The following is a 22001-nucleotide window of genomic DNA, read 5'->3' as shown; positions in this document are numbered from 1 at the left end:
GCCAAAGTCAGGCACATGGCCAAGGCCAGAGAGGATGTGAGTGGGACTACACAAGGGCATAGATTCTAGGAGACGGGCTTCCTGGGAGGGCACAGTCTACCACAATGTAATAGTCTACCACAACTTCCTTCTTCTTCCAGAAGACTAGTAATAGTTATGGATTTGACATTTTCAGGCTCAATTATTTGAGAGTAAACCTGAAGTTGGCATTGTGATTTTGCAAGGATGACATTAGAATTGTGCCTCCAGGCTAGTGCTGAAGTGAAAATCACTTACTGGTGAGTGAGCCTGGCTATCTACAGAGCACCTGACTCTTACCAAGGCTTGGATGGCCTCCAGTCATCTTGGCTACAGGGTAGCTCTTGTAAAGTTGTGAGGGGCACAACTTTACAAGTTATGGGGGAGAAATCAATACTTTTTCTTTGTGGGGGAACAACAAAGGACATCATGTGAGAGACAAAACTAGTGATGGTTGAAAAGATGCAAGAATAAGCACAAGACACACAGGGGCTCTCTGTGACGACATGATTCCGGGGGTGAGGCACTGGGTATTTCCTAACGTGCAGATCTGGAGATTAGCAAACGTCTTGAAACATATCCATTGCAAATGTCATGTGGCTACTGTCTTAATGTAATAGATCTTTTGCTGGGGGGGAGGGATAAATTAGGAGTATGGGATTAACAGATATATACTACTATATATAGAATAGATAAACAACAAGGATTTACTGTGTAGCACAGAGAACTATATTCAATATCTTATAATAATCTATAATGGAAAAGAATCTGAAAAAGTGTATATATGTGTGTGTGTATATATATATATATTATATATATGTATACATATATATAACTGAATCACTTTGCTGTACACCTGAAACTAACATAGTATTGTAAATCAATTATACTTCAATAATAAATAAATAAATCTTTTGCTGATATCATTACAATTTAAATATAAAAGGAAAATAATTCACCCAGGGGCAACCCTCCCATCTCCAGATCGCCTTTCTGAATACCTTTCGAGAAAGGTACACATAGCCAGGGGCCACTCACCTGCCCAGCAGCACTCAGTGATTTACTCACAACCTTGCCATTTGTATTTTTTCCCCAGGCTGTGGTCATACTCCTACATGATTTATTGTAAGTGTAAATACAGGGTAGGCACATTTTGTATTCTCTTAAAACTTCATCATACACACCTTTCTTTTTCCTATTCCATGTCACAGTTTGCTTAACTCTTCCTCAGTAGGTGAACATCTGGGCTTTCTACACTGTTGCTATTATACATAGTACTGCTGAAACATCTTTGCAGGTCTTTTATTGTGGATTATTTCCTTGAAGGTAATACATTTATACTCCCTGACCCACATTTCTCTAAAGTGGGTCAGGAAGTATATATATACAGCTCTTTTTGCATATTTCCAAACTGTTCCTAGATCCATGCCACCAAAATACATTCCAGATGGACTGGAGTTAGATATTAAAAAATAAGCAAACAACCCCCCCATAAAATCTAAAGGAAAACAAAACAGAAAATAATATAATCGTTGGAGATGAAAAGACTTTCTAAGTTTAAAAGGGAAATAATTATGTAAGAAAAGGTTGCGAGAGCTGATTAGAAAATATTTTAAGCCACACCGAGCTGGGTAAAGACTATTTCCTGTGGCAATGAGGGAAGTACACCTCTAAACAAAGGCCGATGGCCTCTACATCCCATTGAAATCTAGGCGATGCAATCCGTTCCCAGGAATATCACAGAAGTAATATGTACTATGTAGGACAAAATATACTCTGCTTGGAAACCAGCATGAGAATACACATGGTTTGCCTGAAATGAACAGCATGACGAAACATTCAACTAAGTCTGATGCTGTGATTATAAAGTTTTTAAAAATTCAAAGAAAACCTGGTAAAAGATGTCGATAGACAAGGTGACAATGTATTAAAATTCTTATGGTATCATTAAATGGAAAAGAAAAACAATATTATGTCAAGATAAATAAAAGATATGAGTAGACAAATCACAAATAAAAGCACAATTGATTATTAACTAATTGAAAAATAGATAATAATCAAATAAATGCACATTTAAAAGAAGACATACTTTTCCATCTATCAAATTAGCTGACTTTAAAAATGTATAACATCCAGGATTAGAACAAAGTACTGCTGTAGAATAAGTGTTCTTACTAGCCCACTGCCTGGGGGGAGGGAGGCTTGCTCTCTGAAAGGGCACTGATGCAGCAATATGTGTAAGAACTTAGCAAGCACATGCCCTTTGACCTAGTACATGCTCTTTTGAAACACCATCCCAAGTATATAACCTGAAATGCGTAAGACACTTGATATTCAACATTATTTCAAGTACCAAAAAAAAAAGGAAATTAAATATCTAATATTAGAGATGTGTTAGGTAAATTACAATATTCACTTATTGAATATTAGGCCACACAGTCTGCTGATTGCGATGACTCTGAGTAGGAGAAATGAAGGCATGGAGCAATGCCTAGAGCATGATGACCCTTATGTAAATGAGAATGAAGTCAACTCTTCCAAAGACTGGTACCAAGCGCTGGTTACGTTACATATAAGTATATGAAAGTTGCACAATGGTTTGGGAGCCAGAGGTGTCAGTTAAAGGGGATTTCTGTTTTACGTCCAAAGTCCCATTTCTTTCTGAAAGGAAAAAAGTACTGCAAGTAAATATCACAAAATGTGATATTCCTGGAGGAGAAATGATTTGACTGAGATGTACGAATGTAATGGAATCAAAGGAGGTGTGCTTAGGAATCCTGGGGAGGGTGGGGAAGGGGTTCTGCAGGCTGAAGAGGAGTTGGCCAGCCTCAGCCAGATGTGTGGGCTGGTGGGTGGGGGACAGAGGCCTTTCGGGCAGAGGGATCAGCAGAAGCAAGGGTGCACAGAGAGACTGAGAGGTTGGGCAGGCAGGGCCAGCTCATAAAGGGCCTTGTGCGCACCAAAAGACCTTAAGCTTCACCTCGAGGGTGCTGGAAGGCTCACTCTGTGGCTTTATGAAGGTGAACTGGGGAGGGGGGAGGGAGGGACCCAAGGAGCCAGGGACCATCCTGAGGAGTCCTAGAAGCTCAGTGGTCAGCCCACCACTCACTCACCTGGCCACTGGCAGGCTCTCCCTGCCATCTGCAAGAACATCAAATCCAGCGCAAAAGTCACAGAGCACAGAGATCCCTGGGAGACCCTTATAGGGCAGTCACATGGGAAAGCAGTATCAGGAGAGGAATAGTGGTGGTCAGAGATCTCAGCAAACTGCAGAATCAGTGGGATGGAGACGTGGGCCAAGTGGAAGCTAGGTGTCATTTTGGGGGTGTCCAGTGCCCAATCGTAAGAGCACTCTGACCTCCTGTTAGGAGATTGCCTCATCCCTACTTCCCTCAAAAAGAGCCAAGGGGGCCAAATCCTTCCAGCTCCACCCCCATCCCAGCCCAGTGGTGACAACACAGCCTCTGCCTGGCCAATTGGATGTTCTTGCCTAGGGCTTCAGATCCTGAGCCAGTGAGCTGAGGACAGTGGGTGGTTAGAAGTCATTTACAAAAGCTGGTACAGCAGGGGTGGCTGCAGCTTTGGTGTCCTGGCCGTGACCTTCTGGCTGTCTAAAGCCCTCAATTCCTGATTTCCAGAGCCTGGTCTTCCCAGTCTCTTGTCCGTTTTGTGAGCGCTTCATCCCCTGTGGGCTTCCATTAAATTCTCCTTTGCTTAAAATTAGCAAGAGCTGGTTAATGGCTCATGGACGCAAGCATGGGGCTTGAGTCAACCACTCATCCGATGAGTCGGCAGTCGGGAGCCAGCCAGAGTGCCCCACCTTCTCTCTTCACGGTACTTCTCATACCTAATTCATCCCCGATGATCTCCATCCAGATCTGTGTTTCCTCACTCCTGGGCAACTACAGCAGCTTCCTAGCTGGGTTCCCTTACAGCTCAGTCTGCACCCTAAGCTCTGCGAAGTAGCACTGTTGCACTTTATCATGTGGCTTCCCTGCTCAGGGATCTAGTGTGGCTCCCTGTTGCCCATAGGTCGAGTCCAGATGTCCATAGCCTTCTGTAATCTGGTCCTGCTCATACCATCTGACAATAGGAGCCCTGTGTTTTCCTTGAGGGGCGTCAGGTGCACATCCACCTTGGGACGTCCTGCTGCTGGAAAGCCTTGTCCTTACACATCTGTCCAAACCCTGGCAAGAATTTGGGGCTGAGGGTTGGCTCTCTGGATCTGATTCAGTGCTCCCAGGAAGTTGCCTGGGTTTGGGGTGGTCCCTGACCCTCCCTGGGGGCCGCTGCTGCCATTCCTTCTGTAGAAGGCCTGGGATGGGTCAGGTGGCCATTGGTGGTTCCTCACAGTTCCAGACTGAACCAATACTATGCAAGGCCCCCTCCGCTGCCCCTTTTGTTCACCCCTTTCCTTCTTGAGGCCCCAGCCCCGGTAGAGGTCATTGAGGGACCACCCAAAGGCCCTGCTTTCTCTGCCCCCTTCCTTCGTCATCACAGTCCTGTGAACCAAGTGGACAGTTGGGCTTGTGCTGTTGGGCCTCAGAAAAAAGGAGGCAGCCATTGATCCCAGGCCCACGAAAGGCAGAGAACTCCAGCCGCGTGAGACGAGACCTGTCCGTTGTGCAGAGTCTGGGATTTGGTGGTGCTGTAGCCCACAGGACCTTCCCCCACCCTGACCCTATGTCGTGCCTCTCCATATGGTTTTCTAACTGTTGTCAGCACCCAGGTCTTCTCCCCCAAACCAAGCTCTCTGGCGGCACAGACTTGTGTGAGGTGGGCACCCACTGGGCTGGCTCTCCAGCTCACAATGGCCCTCCTTTCTGGTCATCGTCTTTGATCTTCATAGACCCTTCCAGAGTTCAGGGCAGGGCTCTCACGGTCAGACAGGTCAAAAACATGCCCTGCTTCTCAGAATATAATTAGACCCGTCTGAGTCCTTTCCCTGGGAGTGTGTGTGTATACGTGTGTGTGTGTGTGTGTGTGTGTGTGTGAGAGAGAGAGAGAGAGAGAGAGAGAGGGATGAGGGCTGATTCAGAGGTAGGCTTGTCTTCATTCTGTGCCCGTCACCTGTGAGCTTGGCAGCCACAGCCAAGCAGGCTCTCCTGCTATGTGACACAGAGAGAAAAGAGGCAAAGCTCCTCCTCAGAGAGGAGCACAGGTGTTGACCCAGGTGACTTCTGATGGCCCCTGGGCCTCACCACTTCCTGAGCCTCCAGAGCCCCCGCTCCAGGGGCTTCTGTTATTTGTGACTCAGACGATGCCCATGGTCACTCTGGGTTTTATATTTGCGTCCCCTGACCCACCTTTCTCCTCAGGACTGGATTTTTGAGGCATGCTCAACTGTGGGTTAATGTTTTTGAAAACAAATTAAAAATGGGAATAGCTTTATATTTTTTTCCTGATAATTAAAGTAATAGAGAAATGCACAAAGTAGAGAGTAAAAGAAATCTTTCTGGATTATTGTTAGTTTTTTAAGTGTGATAATGGTATTAAAGTTATGCATTTAAATATAGTCTTTGGGACTTCCCTGGTGGTCCAGTGCTTAAGACTCCATGCTCCCAATGCAGGGGGCCCGGGTTCCATCCCTGGTCAGGGAACTAGATCCCGCGTGCCACAACAAAGATTCCGCGTGCCCCGGCTAAGACCCGGCACAGCCAAATAAATAAATATTTTTATAAATAAATAAATACAGTCTTTATCTTTCAGGGATAAATACTAAGGTATTTAAGGGTGGACTTATGATGACTGTGTTACTTCTAATGAGATGGAGGGAAGGAAATGAAACATAAATGAAGACAAATTTGCCCATGAGCTGATAACTGAAGCTGGACATGGAGGTTCCTTTTAATATTCAACATTTGTATATGTTTGAAATTCTCCATAGTAAGTTACCGAAAAACCCAAAAAAACCCAACCACCCTAGACTCCAACCATACGGAGAGAACCCCTATTAACATCTTGGGACATTTGTCACTCAAACTTGTCATCTGAACTCACTTCTAATGTTTGGTGGATGCCCTAACTTGAAGCAAAAATGCCTAGACCTTGAATCACAGGCTAATAATGGGAGGGATTGTGTGGAATCCGTTCCGGCCCCAGTGGAGTGGCCCAGGCTGTAGAGATGCGCTCACCAGCTGTTCTCTCTGACTCTCCATATTGATAGGATTACTGTGCAAACTGCTCTGTAAGGTGGTCTCTTCTTCTACTTAACAGCGTGTGGAGGCGTCCTTATGGGTATACAGACCTCCTCCCTCCTTCATTTTCTCAAACACAGTTCATGCTGCTACAGGAGCAAGGGCTCTCTCCTTCCTTGCCTTTCGCACAAGTGGGCTGGTGGAAGGAAAGAAAGGGTCTCCATGATAAAGGCTCACTTTCCTCTTAATGAGGCAGGGTGGGGACCTGGACAGCCTGCGGGTTCTCCTGATCAGCTCCCCCGCCCCCAACAGGAGGCTTCTGGCAAGGCCCAAGGAGAGGGGTGGTCCTCACGCTCTGTGGACAGGTTGTGCTTATGCCCTGAGCAGCCTGCAGCCTGGCCCACTCATGACTACCGGAGCAGAGGTGCCGCTTTCCATGGCTCCACAGGGCTGCCAGAAGTCGGGAGCCTCCAGCTCACATCCAGGCCTGGGCCCATAGCAACCTTTAGTTTCCCACCTTCGGTCAGGTGCCTCATCGATGGTGTCTCCTAGTCCAACCTTGTGGAGGCTCTTGTGGGTCAGGTCTACACTGAACCGGTTCCCCTCCCCCATCAAGGGGCCATGTCCAGAGGATGGGTGAGGGTGGAGCCCTGGGGCAAGGGACAAGGTCAGGAAGGGCACCAGGGAAGACTGGATGCCCCAGTTTGTCTTTAGAGGGTCTGGTTCCTCAGGTCCTGGGTGACCCTGAGAGGCGGAGGAAGGAGGGGTGCTGCTTGGAGGGGATGCCCCGCCGTAGGCATCTTAATGTTATTGATAAGGATAATCCTAATAGCAGGAGCTGTCAGCTACTGAGCCCCTGCCACGTGTGGGGCACTTTGCCAGAGCTTTACAGACACCGTTAGTGATAGTTAAGCATCACAGCAACTCTGCGAGGCAGCTGCATCGCCCCAATTTATAGATGAGAAACAGAAGCAGAGAGGTTAAGCACTAGCCCAGGGTCATGCGATGGTACGGATCAGGGCGCAGGGTGGGATCCGGGTTGGTATGAACCTCAAATGGCTGGGCAGTCACTCTGGAGGCTGCCTCTGCTGTGATAGCCACCAAGGGTGGTGCCTGCTGGTCCTTTGAAAAGTGCTCCTTGAAGGCCCCCTCCCCCAGGCCCCACCGACGTTCACTCACTGTATCCATCTCCATCCCCGAGTCAGCTGGAAATGTGTTCTAAACTTAATCGCAAATTGCCTTGAACAGGGTTTCCCAGCGGGCCAGGAGGAGGCGGAGTTTTCTCTCTTCTTTGCTGGTGGGTTCCTCCCATTTGCTCTCAAGAATCCTCCTGGGACAGCCCCTTAGCTGGATCAGGTGTCTGGAGCTTCTCGCACTGAAGCCCGCATGCCAAGACTGCATCCACAGCTGTGGGTGAGTTTCCTATGCACTCCATCAGTTACTTTTCAAACAGTCCTACGAGGTACCTTTCCAACTTTTCCGGTAAGGAAATTTTATAAAATAGAAGTACTAGTAGCAAATGACTTCGCAGAGTAGAATGGGTTTATGCGGCAGCTAGAGCTACGTGAGGTTAACAACAGCAGCAGTGGACAATGGCGGTGGTTGAGGATCTTCGAATATCTTCAGCAAATGAGGAGGCTCACCCTGACCAGCCTGGTGAGAAAGAGCTTTGGAGGCAGAAGGGGTAGAGTTTGAGTCTCAGCACTGCCACTGTTCTTGGTTGCATCACCTCAGACAAGTTACTAAACTCTGAACCTCAGTTTCCTCATCTGTAAAATGGGGATAGTAATTCCACTGCCACTCTCCCCCCACCTCCCGTAGTGATCACATACGTAAAATGCCTGGCATTTAGCCACTGTTTGAGAAGTTATACCTACTATTATTAGTCACCAGTAGCTGGATTACATGGATACTTTTGAGAAGTTTGAGAAGTTTGAGAAGTTATACCTACTATTATTAGTCACCAGTAGCTGGATTACATGGATACTTTGCAGTGGGAATTTGTGACTGTATCTAAGGCTTGTCAATCATGGGTAAAGTGATAGAACGTGTAAAACTTGCTTTTTGACCCCCCTCCACTTCCTCTGGACTCCCTGTGTACAGTTTCCTCTGTAAACTCCCTGTTAGCTCACCTACACCCCCCCACCTGTCATTGCTCATGGATTCATGTCCTGGATTTTTAATTTATCAAAATGTGCCTGTCATGTGTCCTCATATTCCTCAGGACCTTACTCTAGGCCTAATGACTAATCAATTGAGGCCAAAATTACCCCCTCCTGCCCCTAGTTTACTGTCTACATTAACATGACTTTATTCTTCCATCGTTCATTACGATAAGTAATGACATGCCAGGACACTCTTGCCCAGGCAAATAAGTTGGTTGTTCATTTCAGGAATTTCCTGAAAGACCCATCAACTCTTAATAGGAAGCATCAACAGACAATTCACACCTGAGATACTTCAAACCCCTCACCTCAAACGCTCACCTTGCTGCTTCCAACCCCAAACTGCTATATCATGAAACTGCCCCTAATCAAGCCCCTGAATTGAAAGACCCACTTTCAGCCAAACTTGAAATTCTCATTGAGATATGTATGACCTTGCTCCTCCCCACTCAGGGTGCTGTGGGGACCACGGGTGGAGGGCCGAGTGCACAGATTCCCTGGGGACCATTGCTGCTGGACCAGGGGAGTACTGCATAGACCCCAGACAGACCCTTCCATGGTGAATCTGCCAGTGGTAGATTCCTAGTTCTAGCCTCAAAGAGGTGAAAGCTATCTATTCCATTTGACTTGTAAAATTACATGATGTTTACATATCTATAGTTTAGGCCTCGCCAAACTAGAGGTTTACTCTGTGTTTTGCGGAAGAGAATAACTGAATTAAGTGCAAATACACAGAAAGGTTTCTGGAGCCCAGGCTACCTCCTTGGCTAGGCCACACGTGGCGGGCCACGTGGCGAGGTCCTGCCCTGGAGAGTCGCCTCCCAGGGATGGGGGTGGGAAGGTGTTCAAAGGAGAACTTTAAAAACCAACTTAACAGTGAATCAACACTAGAACATTTCACCTGAAAGAAGGTCATTCATTAATCTGTATAAGTTGCATTTGCTTGTTTGTTTTGGGCTTCCCCGGAGATGAATATTAAATACTACAAAGTTTTAAAAAGTCTGACCAAATGTTTAATGTGGTGACTTTGGGTAGACCTAGCCTCAATCAGAAGCAAACATAGACCACACAACTGGAAACTCCTGGAAAGAGAGACATGCCTCACTTCCTTTTATTTAGAATCATATGAAACTTGACACTGAACACCCAGAGGAGATGAATTAGGATTCGGGTCCAAATCTGCCTGGGTCCCACGCTCTTGTTTGGTTTACTGAGGTTTCCTAAGGTCTTACATCTTGCATGCTCTGCATTATTATGTAGTTTCTACCAGACAGTCTTCCATTAAGCAGCCCGTCAGAAATTCAAACCATCCTTAGTAATATTTATCCAATTTGGAAGGATATCAGTAGCAAATGTGTAAGAAACAGATTCAGAATCGATGACTTGAAGTCATTTTAGTTAGTGGGAATCGCCATGCACATTGGAAGCTGCTTTATACCACAGATTGGGAACCTGAACCCGGAGCCCACCCAAGGCCAGAACTGCCATTTACTGGATGTGTGACCTGGGCTGAGTTTCTTAACATGGCTGTGCCTCAGCTTCCTTACAAAAGATATGAAAATAATAATAGTATTATACCTACCTCACAGGGTGGTTTGAGGATCCCCAGAGTTAATATTTGTAAACTACTTAGAATAATGTCTGGCACATAGCAAGCACTATGCACATGTGAAATACATAAAAAGTAAATTTATTCTATTATTTTATCCTGTTATATAGTATCATAGATCAGTTAAAAGACATTTTGAATAAAATATTGTACAAAATGCAGGGACTTCCCTGGTGGTCGAATGGTAAAGAATCAACCTTACAATGTAGGGAACGCAGGTCGATCCCCGGTCAGGGAACTAAGATCCCACATGCGGCGGGGCAACAAAGTCCGCGTGCCACAACTACTGAGCTCTTGCGCCTCAACTAGAGAGAGAAAACCCACATGCCACAACTAGAGAGAAGCCTGCTCGTTGCAACGAAGAGCCTGTGAGCTGCAACGAAAGATCCCACATGCTTCAACAAAGATCCTGCGTGCCGCAACTAAGACCCGACGCAGCCAAAATAAAATAAAATAAATAAATAATAAATAAATCTTTAAAAAGATATATTGTACAAAATGCAACTGTGGTAACTTAGGGACTTCCCTGGCGGTCCAGTGGTTAAGACGCCACGCTTCCACTGCAGGGGGCTCGGGTTCAATCAGGGATCGTGGATTCTATCCCTGGTCAGGGAACTAAGATCCCACATGCCAGGCAGCGAGGCCAAAAAGAAAAAAAAAAAAATATGGCAACTTAAAAGCTTTTCAAAAATTTACCTTTAAACAGGTGAATATTTTCCATATAGACTATATTCAATAAATTTCTAAAATTAGGAAACATGAAATGCTGGCAACATTTAAGGGGAAGTTGTTCTTTATTTAAGGTCTTCCCTGATGCATTTTAGTCAGCGCTTGTGAAGGCTTCTCACATTCTCTCTTCTTTTCTTTTTTTTTTTTCTGTTTTTTTTGGGTGGGTTTGTTTGTTTTTTGATTTTTTTTTTTTTTCTTGGTAAGACTTCTCATATTCTGATAAGGATATAGTGGGGACTTTGTCATTGGGAAGCCAACCCCTCTCCCCTCCCTCCAGGTGGAGGCCTGGTCAGGGCCCCTCCCACACGCCACAGCAACTCCATAAAAGGGAGGAATAACCTCATTTTAAAACCAGCTTTTCTTCTTAGTGAATTTTCCTTCAAATGCATTTCCTTCATGATTTTTGTCCTTTTCTTGGACCTCAGGTGATAACGCTTTTGGCCTTGCATTGTGTCAGCTGCTTTCCTTATAACACTTACCGGGTTTGATGGCAGGTTTTTTGGCCTGGCCCCTATTTAACGTCAGTCCTCAGAATCCAGCCCTACTTTTCAAAAGACTCGCATTGCCTGATGCTGGATCATCCTCAGGAGTGGCTGCAGCAACTCTTGTCCAGGTTTGTCATTGGTACCGAGGGAGATGGCAGAGAATGCTGGCCTTAAATAAATAGCCAACATAACATTCTATTCAAAATGCTCCTTAGTGTTGTCCCCAGGCCAGCAGCACAGGCCTTGTCTAGGATCTTCTTAGGAATGTGAGTGTCATGCTAGCCCCAGACCAACTGAATCAGAACCTGCGTTTCAGCAAGATCTCCAGGCCACGCAAGTGCACATTCAAGTGCACGCTGAGTTTGAGAAGCTCTGAACTAAGGCATGGACATCATTTGTCATTAATTCAGTTGCTTTCAGGCTCAGCTCTGGAATCTAGGAGCACACAGAGATGCAAAAATGAACAGCACAGCATGCTGTGGGTGCTTGGTTTAATCCCAGCCCAGACGTTAGTTTTATTCTGAGCACAGTTTTGTTTCTTGTCACTTGTTGAAAGGGGGCCATGGGTCACTTGGGATATGAGATAAGAGTTCTGGTCTGGTGGGCAAATAGCTAACTAGGGTGTAATCTCTTGGTCCCCCTCCCCTGCCGCATTCTGCATTGGGGGCCTCTGATTTGAGCTCACATCACGTCTGCGCTTTGGCTTCCCATCCTGTCTTCTAAGTGCTTGTCTTCTTCTCCACCTGAGCAAGGAGCTCGTTGAGGCAGAGGCCATGACTGGTTCCTCTTTGTGTCTCTAGGAGCTGGCACAGGGGCTGGAGAATAATAGTGCTTCATCATGCGATTAAATGAATGAGACAGAGCCACTTCTCTAGGAGGGAAACACACACAGGATATCCAGCTTCAGTTTCTGTGATGCTCCCTTAAAATGGGGAAATGACCTGGGATATTCTTGTCCAGGTCCCAGAGGTTGGGGAATGGTTCTTGGGTATGTTTCTGACTACAGTTCCACTCTGACCTTTCTTGCCAAATGAAATTTCAACTACACCTAGGGCGAGTTGATGAAAATCAGGAGGAAAGGGGGCGAAGGAAGAACCCATCTCACTGACTCAGTTCTGTCACCACTTAATCACTTCCAGTAGCAATTGAACTTTCAATGCAAATGCCCCCAAGCATCCAGTTTTGACATCTTCAGGCCCCATGTGAAGGTCTTCAGATTGCTCAGACTGGAATTTATTCCCTCTTTAAAGAAAAACCCTTCCTTCTGGAAATGACTTTGGTACATGTACCTATAAAGGAAATTTATCCTGAGGATGAGTTGGGCAGAAGCAATCAAGGAACTAAATTCAAGGAAGTTGCTGATGTGACTTTTATTTCCCCCTTGTGCCACTTCCCTCTTTCCCAAGACTCTCTTACTTCTACCTGTCCTGACAGGACCTTTAGCTTCTTAGAGAAAATCAAAGTGCATAAAGGGCTCCTGGTCTGCTGAGCTGTTTTCTTTGAAAACTTTGGTTCTCATTTGCTTAGAAATTTGAAAGGAAGAAAGTCTAAGGAAGACTTTCCATGGATTAGAATGTTTGTTTTAATTCTAAAATTTTTCTTTAGGGAACTCCAGGCTCCAGCCACCCAACCAATGGCACGAAAGAAAGAGGGTAGGTTTAAAAAAAAAAAGAAAGGAGATGGAGAAACAGGAAGACAATCCAGAGAGTAAAGAAACTGGGGCCAGCTACCTCCAGGTTTAAGCAGACGATGGAATCCACCCTGAGGGTTGGGGTCCAGAAGATCAGAAAAGCTGAATGAAGACTGGCAAGGTGGGAGGCTGGGGCCAAATGGGTCAGAAGAGGCCCCTCTGTGAGCATGGAAGGTGACACCTCTACACAAAAGCCGGTCCCCAAGGAGGCCGAGGAAGAGTGGGTCACATCCCTTTGTCCGGTTTCTCCAACCTCCAAGCACAGAACTGGAGTGACTTGTACATTCAACACCATTACAGGGGGAAAAAGAGGCATGTCTGACTGAGACGCATTAAGACACGTCATTCCAAAATTGGGAGCCAATTTCCAATCTTTGTTCTTTGAGATCGGAGGTGGATATCCCTCCCCTTACCCCTCTTACCTCTTCTGTGTGTCAGTGGAGAGCTGAACCTGACATTCATGCGTTAGATCATGTAACACCTGTGTGCAGGTGCTCTGAGAGGGACAAGGAATTTTATTGAGGGTCCTGGAGCACCTGAGAGAAGACAAGACTGGTAGGGGCCCACCACAGTGCTCAGCTCCAGATGACTGAGCTGCAGGAGGGGGACAGAGCTGGCTTTGACCAGACAGTTCAGTCTACAGTGATACTCTTTATATATGAAAGACCCACGAGGTATTGGCTCCTTTTTGGTCTGAGAGGAAGGTGATCATCATATTCACTTGACTTTGACATCATTTGTGGGTCAGGAAAAGGATAACATAATGGTAATGTTTTCTTAGGCGTAAGCCAAAGTACATGAGTTGTATTGATACCCCATTCTGCGTTTTACAGAATGCCATAAACTTCCCTGTACTCCTCTTTCTATCTAGGCAAGAGATGCATTTTAGGGATAAAAACTTTGAAAGCACCTAAACCCAAACTTCACAAGTTACTGATGTCTTGTGAAATCATCTGCTTCTGTAGAATCATTCAGTAGAATTAGACTGAGCTGATGAAAAGACTCTTCCAGCCTTTATTATCAATTTTATACTTCCACTGGTAACAGTAAAAGAGGTTGATTTGCAGGTGGATGGCGTTTAATAGCTGTTAACCACCTGAAGACAAGAGCGTATCAGCTAAGTTAACCACCTGCCTGTCCTGCAAGGTGACCCTGAACAGGACATTCTCTCTGGACTGGTTCCTTCCCATGTGAAATATAGAATGTTGTGCAATGGCTTGTATTTTTCTTGAGTACTGTGGGCCTGGCACTCTGCTATACTTTTTATGTGGGTAGTCTTGTGCAATTTTTCAGACAGCCCAGTTTATAAACGAGGAAACAGAGGCTCAGAGGTGGGCACCTGCTAACACTTGTCAGTGCAGTCCTATTCCTAAGCCCATGTCTTCAGGAACTTCCAGTATCATAGGGGAGATCTTTCTCAGCTCTAGAAAATGTGGATTCAGCATACTCCTCTTGGCCAAAATAATTTCCTAAAGCAGAAGTCTGGTCCTGGAATAGTTTAAATCAAGAAGATGAAAGCAGGTGACAATAAAGAACCTTCCAGCTGTAGACCAAGTGGCCCGAAAATGGTGTTTCCTATAACCATGCAACAGCCTTCCCGCCCACGCACCAGGCCCCGGCCGCCTGCAAAGCCTGGCTGGGAGGCTGATGTAGACAGTGGGAGAAGCTGCTCTCTGAAAGGGTTCCGTGGCTGCCTGCGGTGAGTTCTCCCACACAACTCTCCGCCTCCACCTGGGGATCGAATGACTCTCAGTGTAGGAGGCCGACAGCAGCCCGGAGCAAGTGATCACGATAATGTTGTTTGTAAAAATCTGTTTAATAAATATACATCTTAAAAGTACCAAAATAATTACCAACAAAATACACTATGTGCACTATTTACAGGAGGGTAACACAAACCTTGACAGGTAGCGACTTTTAACCTCACCCCACTGACAGGTTTAACAACACACCTGTTACACGTTACTCCATACAACTGGGCCCAGCCATTGAATCCATGGTGATTCAACCGAAAAGCACAATAAATAAAATATAGTCCTTTCATCAAATTTTGAATAACTTTTCCTCAAAACTCCACCAAAGGTGACATTTAAAAGAGGTTTTCTCTGAATTCCAATCATCCTTCTCGCCCCTCTTCCAAAGTTCATGAAAATAACAAAATGAGGGCTAATCCACCAGAGTAAAATGTTCTGGGCCAGGCAGTGTGCAGTGTGGTTATAAGTATATCCTTTTTTTTTTTTCCTTTTTTCTTTTTTTTTAGAAAAATAAAACTCTTTTTTTGTACAAATATACAAGTCCATGTTCTTTTAGACACTTTCCGAAGCTCATAACGTCAGGCGCTGGCCTCCAAGCACACAGTCATCATAGGGCAGCTAAAAAGAGAAAAAAAGGTAGGTTAAACTTCCAGAGCTTTGCCAAGGGTACTGGGATGATGGTGAGGGCTGCTACTGGAAATAACTCAAGTATTCTTAGACTCCCTGTAGAACCTGAATATAAATTAACTGCCTGGGCTGAGGGAGTTTTCATTTAAGGATCCTCTCCTTCAGAAAGAGCAAAAAAAAAAACAAAAAAAAGACATACTCTTGGGATACTGCTTAGGGACACTCAAGTTTGACAGCCTCATTATGTTGAGACCCTCAGAATAAGGAGGCGCTCTGGGGGCCTGAGAAGGTAGAGGGAGAATGGCCACTCTTCTTCCTTTTTGCAGAGCCATGAACAAGTTAATCGGAACTCACCTCATCCTCTGTGAACTCTGACTCCGTGTCATAGCTCTCCTCATCCTCGCTCTCGGGTAGCATCTGAAGGTTCTCTAGGGTCAGCTGGCCCAGCTGCTGCTGTATCCGGGTGCTTGGGCGGCCCCAGGTGAGCTGGTACGGGGAGTAGCCCTGGTAGGTGACCCTGTTGACGTCGGCCCCACACTTCAACAAGAGCGACACCAGGTCGGGATTCTGCAGGTCAACCGCGAGATGGAGGGCAGTTCGGCCATTGCAGGGCTCCTGAAACCAAAAAGAATTTGAGATGCTTACGGCTGAGTGTGGGGTTTCTGCTTGCAACAAAAGCACGGGATCATATGGAGGAGGGCTGGGAGCCTGATGCACTCCATCTGAAGGTGTGAGGCACTCACCTGTGCGTTGACATCAGCACCCAAGGACACCAACAGCTCCACGATGCCCAGGTAGCCATGAATAGAGGCCAAGTGCAGACACGTGTGACCTAGGGGACCAAAAGTAAGAAAATATAACCCCTTGTTTCAACCCTCACTTCTCAAGCAGAACCTTTCACCTATTCTTTTAAGGGACAAATTCTTCTGAATTTGAAGAACCCAGAATCTGGGTTCTGAATGGACTTTAGTAAGGCATCAAATAGGCCTTTATGAATACACGTGTTCTCAACTTTTCACATGTTGAGAGTTTAAACCTTGCTTGGACTCCTTAAGTCGGCCCACCTCTCCCTTCCCCACGTCACCTGCCCTCTGATGGGCAGGGCAGCCAGACGTACCATTGTAGTTGGTGGCTTGCAGGACGGAGTGGAGGTGCTGGGTCCCGCGGGGCTGAGTCAGGACTCCCACACTGGCCAGGCAGCCCTGTTCACAGGCAAGGTGTAGGGGGGTATTTCCTCGAAAGTCTCGGAGCTCAGGATCACAGCCAGCTTCCAGAAGTGCCCCAGCGATTTCTGGCTGGTTGGTGATCACCGCCAAGTGGAGAGGAGTCTACAGAGAGAAGAGGGACAGAAAGTATAAGCCATGGATCCAACCTACAGTCTGTGTTCCCTTGAAGCCCAAGAGAAATCCTGGTGGTGGGTACTGCTCCTCCCAGGCAGGTACAAGGGGCAAAAGGCAAAATACCAGAGGCCCCAGGTGGGCTTCATAAAGGCCTCCCCAATCAGTGGAATTTTCTGTCCTCTCTAGGATGTTGGCTGATTCAGATGTAAAAGGTCAGGTCAGATAATGACCAGGAATTGTTAATTTAGAAATCATTGGGAGGAACTGAGCTAGATCCAGCTTTATCACGGGGTCAGAGAGGCCCGGGGCCGGGCGAGCAGCGCACCTGCTGCAGGTTGTTCTGGAAGTTGAGAAACGCCAGGTCTCCCTTCACTTGGCGGACCACTTCCATGGTCAGCACCTTCTCTTCATGGATGATGGCCAAGTGCAGGAATCTGAGGGGAAGAGAGGGAAAACCCCGCAGGGCTGGTGAGTGCGCTGCGCGAGGCCCAGGGAGGCGCGGCCCGCGGGGGATTGCGCAAGGTCGGGGTTTCTGGAGGCCGAGGCCGCGGTGTTTTCCGCGAGGTTATTATGAGCTGAGTGTTCCTGGCAGGCGCCCAGGGACTTTCCGGGCCCCCCCGCTTAGGCGGCGGGCGCCGGCCAGACCGCCCCGCCCTCTCGCCGGGCCGGAACGCCCTGTACTTCCCCTCCCGGCCGCTTGGCGCCTGCCAGCGGGGCAGAAACTCCCGCCCCCCTTATGCAAGCGGGGACTTCGCGTCCCCGCCGCAGCCCCGCCCCCGGCCGAGGGGACCCGCACGGGGGGTGGTGGGGGGGTGTGTATGCGCGGCTGCAAGGCAGAGCTGCTGGACCACGGCCCCGGGAACCCGCCCCGATCCCCGATTCCCCGGTCCCCGCGCGCAGCCGTGCACCTTTGCACGGCCTCCGGGTCGGTGCACGGACCCCGGTCCGCCGCCGCAGCGCAGGCCCCGCGCCTCGGGCTGCAGGCCCGGCGCCCCCGGCCCCGCCACCCGGGCCCGCGACACTTACGAGTCTCCGTCCTCGGTGAGCTGCTGCTTCCAAGGCTCGGCGCCGCGCGGCGCCTCCTGAGGCTCGAGGCGGATCTCCCGCAGCTCTTTCACCATCTGCTCGTACTCCTCGTCCTTCATGGAGTCCAGGCCGCTGTCGTGGCGGTCGTCCAGTAGCCGCTCCTTCTTGAGCGCGTCCCGGGGGCCATCCATGGCCCACTCCTGGCCGGGCTCCGCGGGCTGGAACATGGCGCGGTGAGGGCTCGGGCGCTGCTCCCCAGGTGCGCGGGCCAAGGGCTGCGCGGCGCGCTGGCTGCTCGCGGTGTCGCGGACCGACGGGACGGCGGGTTCGGACTGTTGTGGGCTCTGCAGCGCCGCCGCGGCGCCCTATAAACGCTGGCAGGGGATTTCTCCGGGGCGGGGTCAGGCGCGGGGAATTTCCAAGCCAGTCAGACCAGAAAAGAGAACTGGCCTCGTCCTCTGCTAGGGGGAAAAAGAAGCCTAAACCCCGCGCCCGGGTTCATCAGAGAAACTCCCTGCGATGAGCCACTGGGGTCATGTACAGGGAACTTTTTGATGAACGCTGAGTGGCTGGAAAGTCCTCCCGACCGGGCCCCCTCCCCCGGTACTTCCCTGCAGCCTGCACTCAGTAATCCTGACCCTCTGCAAGAAACCTTCTTTCCCTGGGGTTTCCCATGATCGATTTGATTTGGGGTCGTCTGCTCCTGAGATCCCAAGGACGCAGGCCTGCAGGGCGGTTCTCCATTGGGGTTTGCAGACCTGCAGGTCTTTTCCGGTTTTTAAAAAATTTTTTCTTTGATCATCTGAAGACGCGAGTGGAAATGTTGGCTGGGTATAGGGATTCACTTCCCCAAACCTCTCTGCAGGAAGGACGCACTGGCGGGTGGAAGGTCGCCGGCTGCCTCTGCGTTCCTGCCAATACCAGGCTCTTGGCAGTGCAGGGACGTGTAGCCCCCCAACCCCCCACTCAGGTAGAAGTTGTGAAAGTTTTGGCGTTGAAAACCTAAATGCTTGGAGAACCCTCAAATCATTTCCTCGGGATTAACAATCCTGCTGACTGGGGGAGGGGCAAGCACTCTGCCCTGTATGCGGGAAAACGCTGAATATGACCTTAATATTTTTCAAGGAAAGCGAGGTGTTAATCTTTGTAGTAGAGTTGTAGACACCTTGCAATAACAAAATAATTATTGAGGTCATTTTCCCTGATTTGCACTGTGCTGCTGCAGAAAACAGATCTTTAACCTACTTCTGGGTGCCCAGCTGGGTGACTTTCCAGAAGCATTTGGAGAAGGTGGCTGAAGAATGGGTTGAGTAGTGCCTTATCCAAGATTGGGCCTTAAGCTTGGCTAAGAAAGTAACTGCCAGGCATACTGCAGGAGCTCAAGGCAGCCCCAGCATGGCCTTCATCCTGCCCCTGCTGGCTGCTTGCTCTCCTGCCTGGGGGAGGACAGCAGCTGGACCTATCCATGCCATATGGGTAGCCACTCCAGGCTCACCATCCTCGGGTCTCATCTGCAGAAATAGAACTTATGATCTCTGCCCCACCCCCATCTCCTAGCCAATGAGAGGAATGCATTCATCTGTTTCTAGAACTGGTCCAGGCAAAATAAAGCAACTTGGGTCAGAGTTCTTCAGAATGCGCCCTAGGAAGCCTCTATAGTTTTGCAGAGATTTCTGGTGATTATTGCAAACATCTTCAACTTGACTGGCCGTGTACTAACCAACCCTTCACCTCTCCTCATCTCCCCTTTCCCCACTCCCCTACCCTCAATATCTGAATGTAGGAAATCTGGGCCAATGGGGGTGAGAGACAAAATATGAGGGGAAAAAAAGTAAAATCAAGAAATAAACCTTCAGGGCAGTAATGGTCACATACTAAAATGAAAACTTCCCAGGGATAGACACCGTATATCTGCAGGCATGTGATATACAAATACATAATTATTAGGCAAGGCGGAACGAGAACTCTAAGTAGGAGATCTCAATTCCCAGCTCTACCTCTAATTAACTGAATATTAGTTGGAGAGATTAGCTACCTTTGCTATGGGATACCTGCTTTTATGATAAAAAGATTGGATTTAATGCTGTTTAGATTTTTTCCCCAGATTAAAAATTGTATTACTTGACCACAAATGCTTGTGTAACTTTGCTAAGGGTGACCATGTCTCTTAGAAATATCACAGTATAAATTTTTGAAGGGCTCCAACACTTTCTGCAACACATTGTTAGTTCTCAGAACTAATCTTGTAAGAACTATTGTTCCTACTTTCCTAAAAGGAAACTGAAATGCAGAGAAATTTACCTAGGCATCCCATGGCAGTTTATCTAATTTTTATCCCAACATAGTAATCATTTGGCCAAAGCAGTCATGGTATTAACACTTTTGAAAACACCTTGTGAAAATGAGACTGAATACACTATAATTTGGAAGATATGCAAAGTATTTTCTACTCCAGTTGTTAGGTAAAATAGAGGGTAGATGTTCCCCCATCTGGGGATATTCACACCGATAAAAATGGTATAGAAATATCAAACTCTAAATTCCCACTTACAAAGGATACCTTAGAAGAGGATTATTAGCTGCAGGTTTAAAAATGATCATTGAAAAAAAAATCATGCCTAAGTCAAAAGTATCTCAGGAATAAGTTTTCTTTGCACCTGCTGTGATGGCTTTCTGTAGCTGAAGGCCTTGGGCAATTGGTGGTCTTTATTCCTGATTGTTTAGTGTGACACCTAGTGGTAAGAGTCAGGTCCAGGCGTTCTCTGATTTATCATGGTGCTTTGGAAATTTTGGGAGGTGCTGAGACTTGATGACCTGTCCCTGGGGTGGGGATTCCCAGGGAGGTTCCTTTTGTTTTTCTGCAACCTGGGAGACAGTTTTGAATAACATGATCCAACAGGTTTTCCCTCTATCATATGCTCTATATGGTTTAAATCAACAAACATTACAACTTGGGTGGTAGAGAACATACTTGGAAATCAGAAAACAGATGGAGCAGAAGACTGCAAAACTGATTTTTGGTTTAGAAAGACCTTTGCACACTTAGAGTTCTCCCTACCTCATTATCAAGCATTTTAGCTAATCTTGACCATTTTAAAGATGTTAAAGCCTTTTAATGTCATTTGGCTTTTTTTGGTTGGTTTTTGGCCATGCCATGCGGCTTGTGGGATCTTAGTTCCTGGACCAGGGATCGAACCCGGGCCCTGGCAGTGAAAGCTCGGAGTCCTAACCACTGGACCGCCAGGGAATTCCCCCCCCTTTTTTTTTTCCTAAATGCAAAAGGCAGAAGAATGAATAAGTTAACCTTGAAGCTGCACAGGATACAGCCATAGGGAAGGACAGGATGGCCAGAGATGCTCACCTGCTTCAGTGGGGGCAGGAGCACCCCTGTGGGAAAAGGAGCACCATCAAGGCCTGGTGTGACTGCAGGCACCTTGTGCACTCTTCCTGGGTGGGAGATGCACAGCGTGGACTGAACCTTCTGCCTGGGGTGCCCAGTGGCCTGGCAGCATGGAGATTTTTCTGTAAGTTCAACCAGGTGGTCCAACATATTTGGCTTTTCTTAAACATCGTGGGCAGGATGTCCTGTGTCAGTTGCCAAAAATTGTTTTAGCCCCAGCAAACCAAACTCCTGAAGAAGGCTGCCCGTGGCTCACTGCAGCCAGGCTGGAAGAGAGAGGAGCCATGACAGAGCCCTAGAGGGCAAGCGAGTCAGGCACGCTGCTGATGGACGCCCCACTGTGAAATTCTGAATTTATATTTTGCCTCCAATCCCAGGCTTAGTTTTCTTTCCTCTTGTGGTGGTTAGCAACTGCATCCGTCCACCCCCGTCAGAACCTGGGGCTCCCAAGCTCTGGAGCTTTCCCCACAGAAAAACAGCTGTCAGGACTTTCATTTGTGGTGACCTGAAAATAAGACTGTCAAAGCCTTCAGGGGTTTCTTTTGCTGCAGTAAATCCTGCAATTTAAAGGGGGTCAAAGTTTTAAAGGGTCTCATTCTCAAATACCTTCCTATAGGGGCCAGGCAGTTTTCACAGATGAGCGAAGCCGGCCATGTGAGTCCAAGAGGGCGTGGTGGCATCTCTGACTGAGAGAGTATGTCCCTCACGCTCAGCTCAGACAATTTTTGCCAAGCAGCACCTGGAGTTCAGCACTGATATTCTGTTGTTAAAAAAAATCGGAAAATGGATTTTGATGTGAAAAATTTCAAATCTTAAAGCATTGTAAAAAAAACCCAAACAAAATGCATTTCTGCGTCTTTTGGCTAAATCGAGCCTGCAGGCCCTGAGTGTAGAACCTCTCTTTTCAGCCAAGGTACGATGTTTTCGTGGTGCTTTGGGGGAAGGCACCCGCCTTCCCTTCCCTTGGCATCATGGGGTCTCTGCTCCTCCGTGTAACTGTAACCGGAGGCTGGGGGTAGAG

General features: G+C 47.5%; 1 protein-coding gene across 1 annotated transcript; it reads right to left on the bottom strand.

Moving 5' to 3' along the window:
• Positions 1-14630: 14630 nt before the first annotated feature.
• NFKBIA (NFKB inhibitor alpha) lies at positions 14631-17907 on the bottom strand. The gene is made up of 6 exons (XM_068546091.1): positions 17581-17907; positions 16880-16988; positions 16332-16542; positions 15958-16046; positions 15569-15829; positions 14631-15205 (listed from the first exon to the last, which is right to left on the bottom strand). Exons 1-6 carry the CDS (start codon positions 17805-17807, stop codon positions 15158-15160), a joined length of 945 nt encoding a protein of 314 aa, XP_068402192.1. The 5' UTR covers positions 17808-17907; the 3' UTR covers positions 14631-15157.
• Between the last annotated feature and the right edge of the window lie 4094 nt (positions 17908-22001).

The sequence above is a fragment of the Eschrichtius robustus genome, chromosome 1, assembly GCF_028021215.1.
Source record: "Eschrichtius robustus isolate mEscRob2 chromosome 1, mEscRob2.pri, whole genome shotgun sequence".
Classification (NCBI taxonomy): Eukaryota; Metazoa; Chordata; class Mammalia; order Artiodactyla; family Eschrichtiidae; genus Eschrichtius; species Eschrichtius robustus.
Note: the sequence above shows the minus strand (reverse complement) of the source record. Positions and strands in the feature narration are given on the sequence as shown.

Excerpts from the sequence above, each read along its gene's own strand:
- NFKBIA (XM_068546091.1), bottom strand. The coding sequence starts at position 17,807 with ATGTTCCAGCCCGCGGAGCCCGGCCAGGAGTGGGCCATGGATGGCCCC. Across the intron at positions 16,989-17,580 it reads CTCACCGAGGACGGAGACTC|ATTCCTGCACTTGGCCATCA; the intron begins GTAAGTGTCGCG and ends TCTTCCCCTCAG. Across the intron at positions 15,206-15,568 it reads CAGAGTTCACAGAGGATGAG|CTGCCCTATGATGACTGTGT; the intron begins GTGAGTTCCGAT and ends TTCTCTTTTTAG.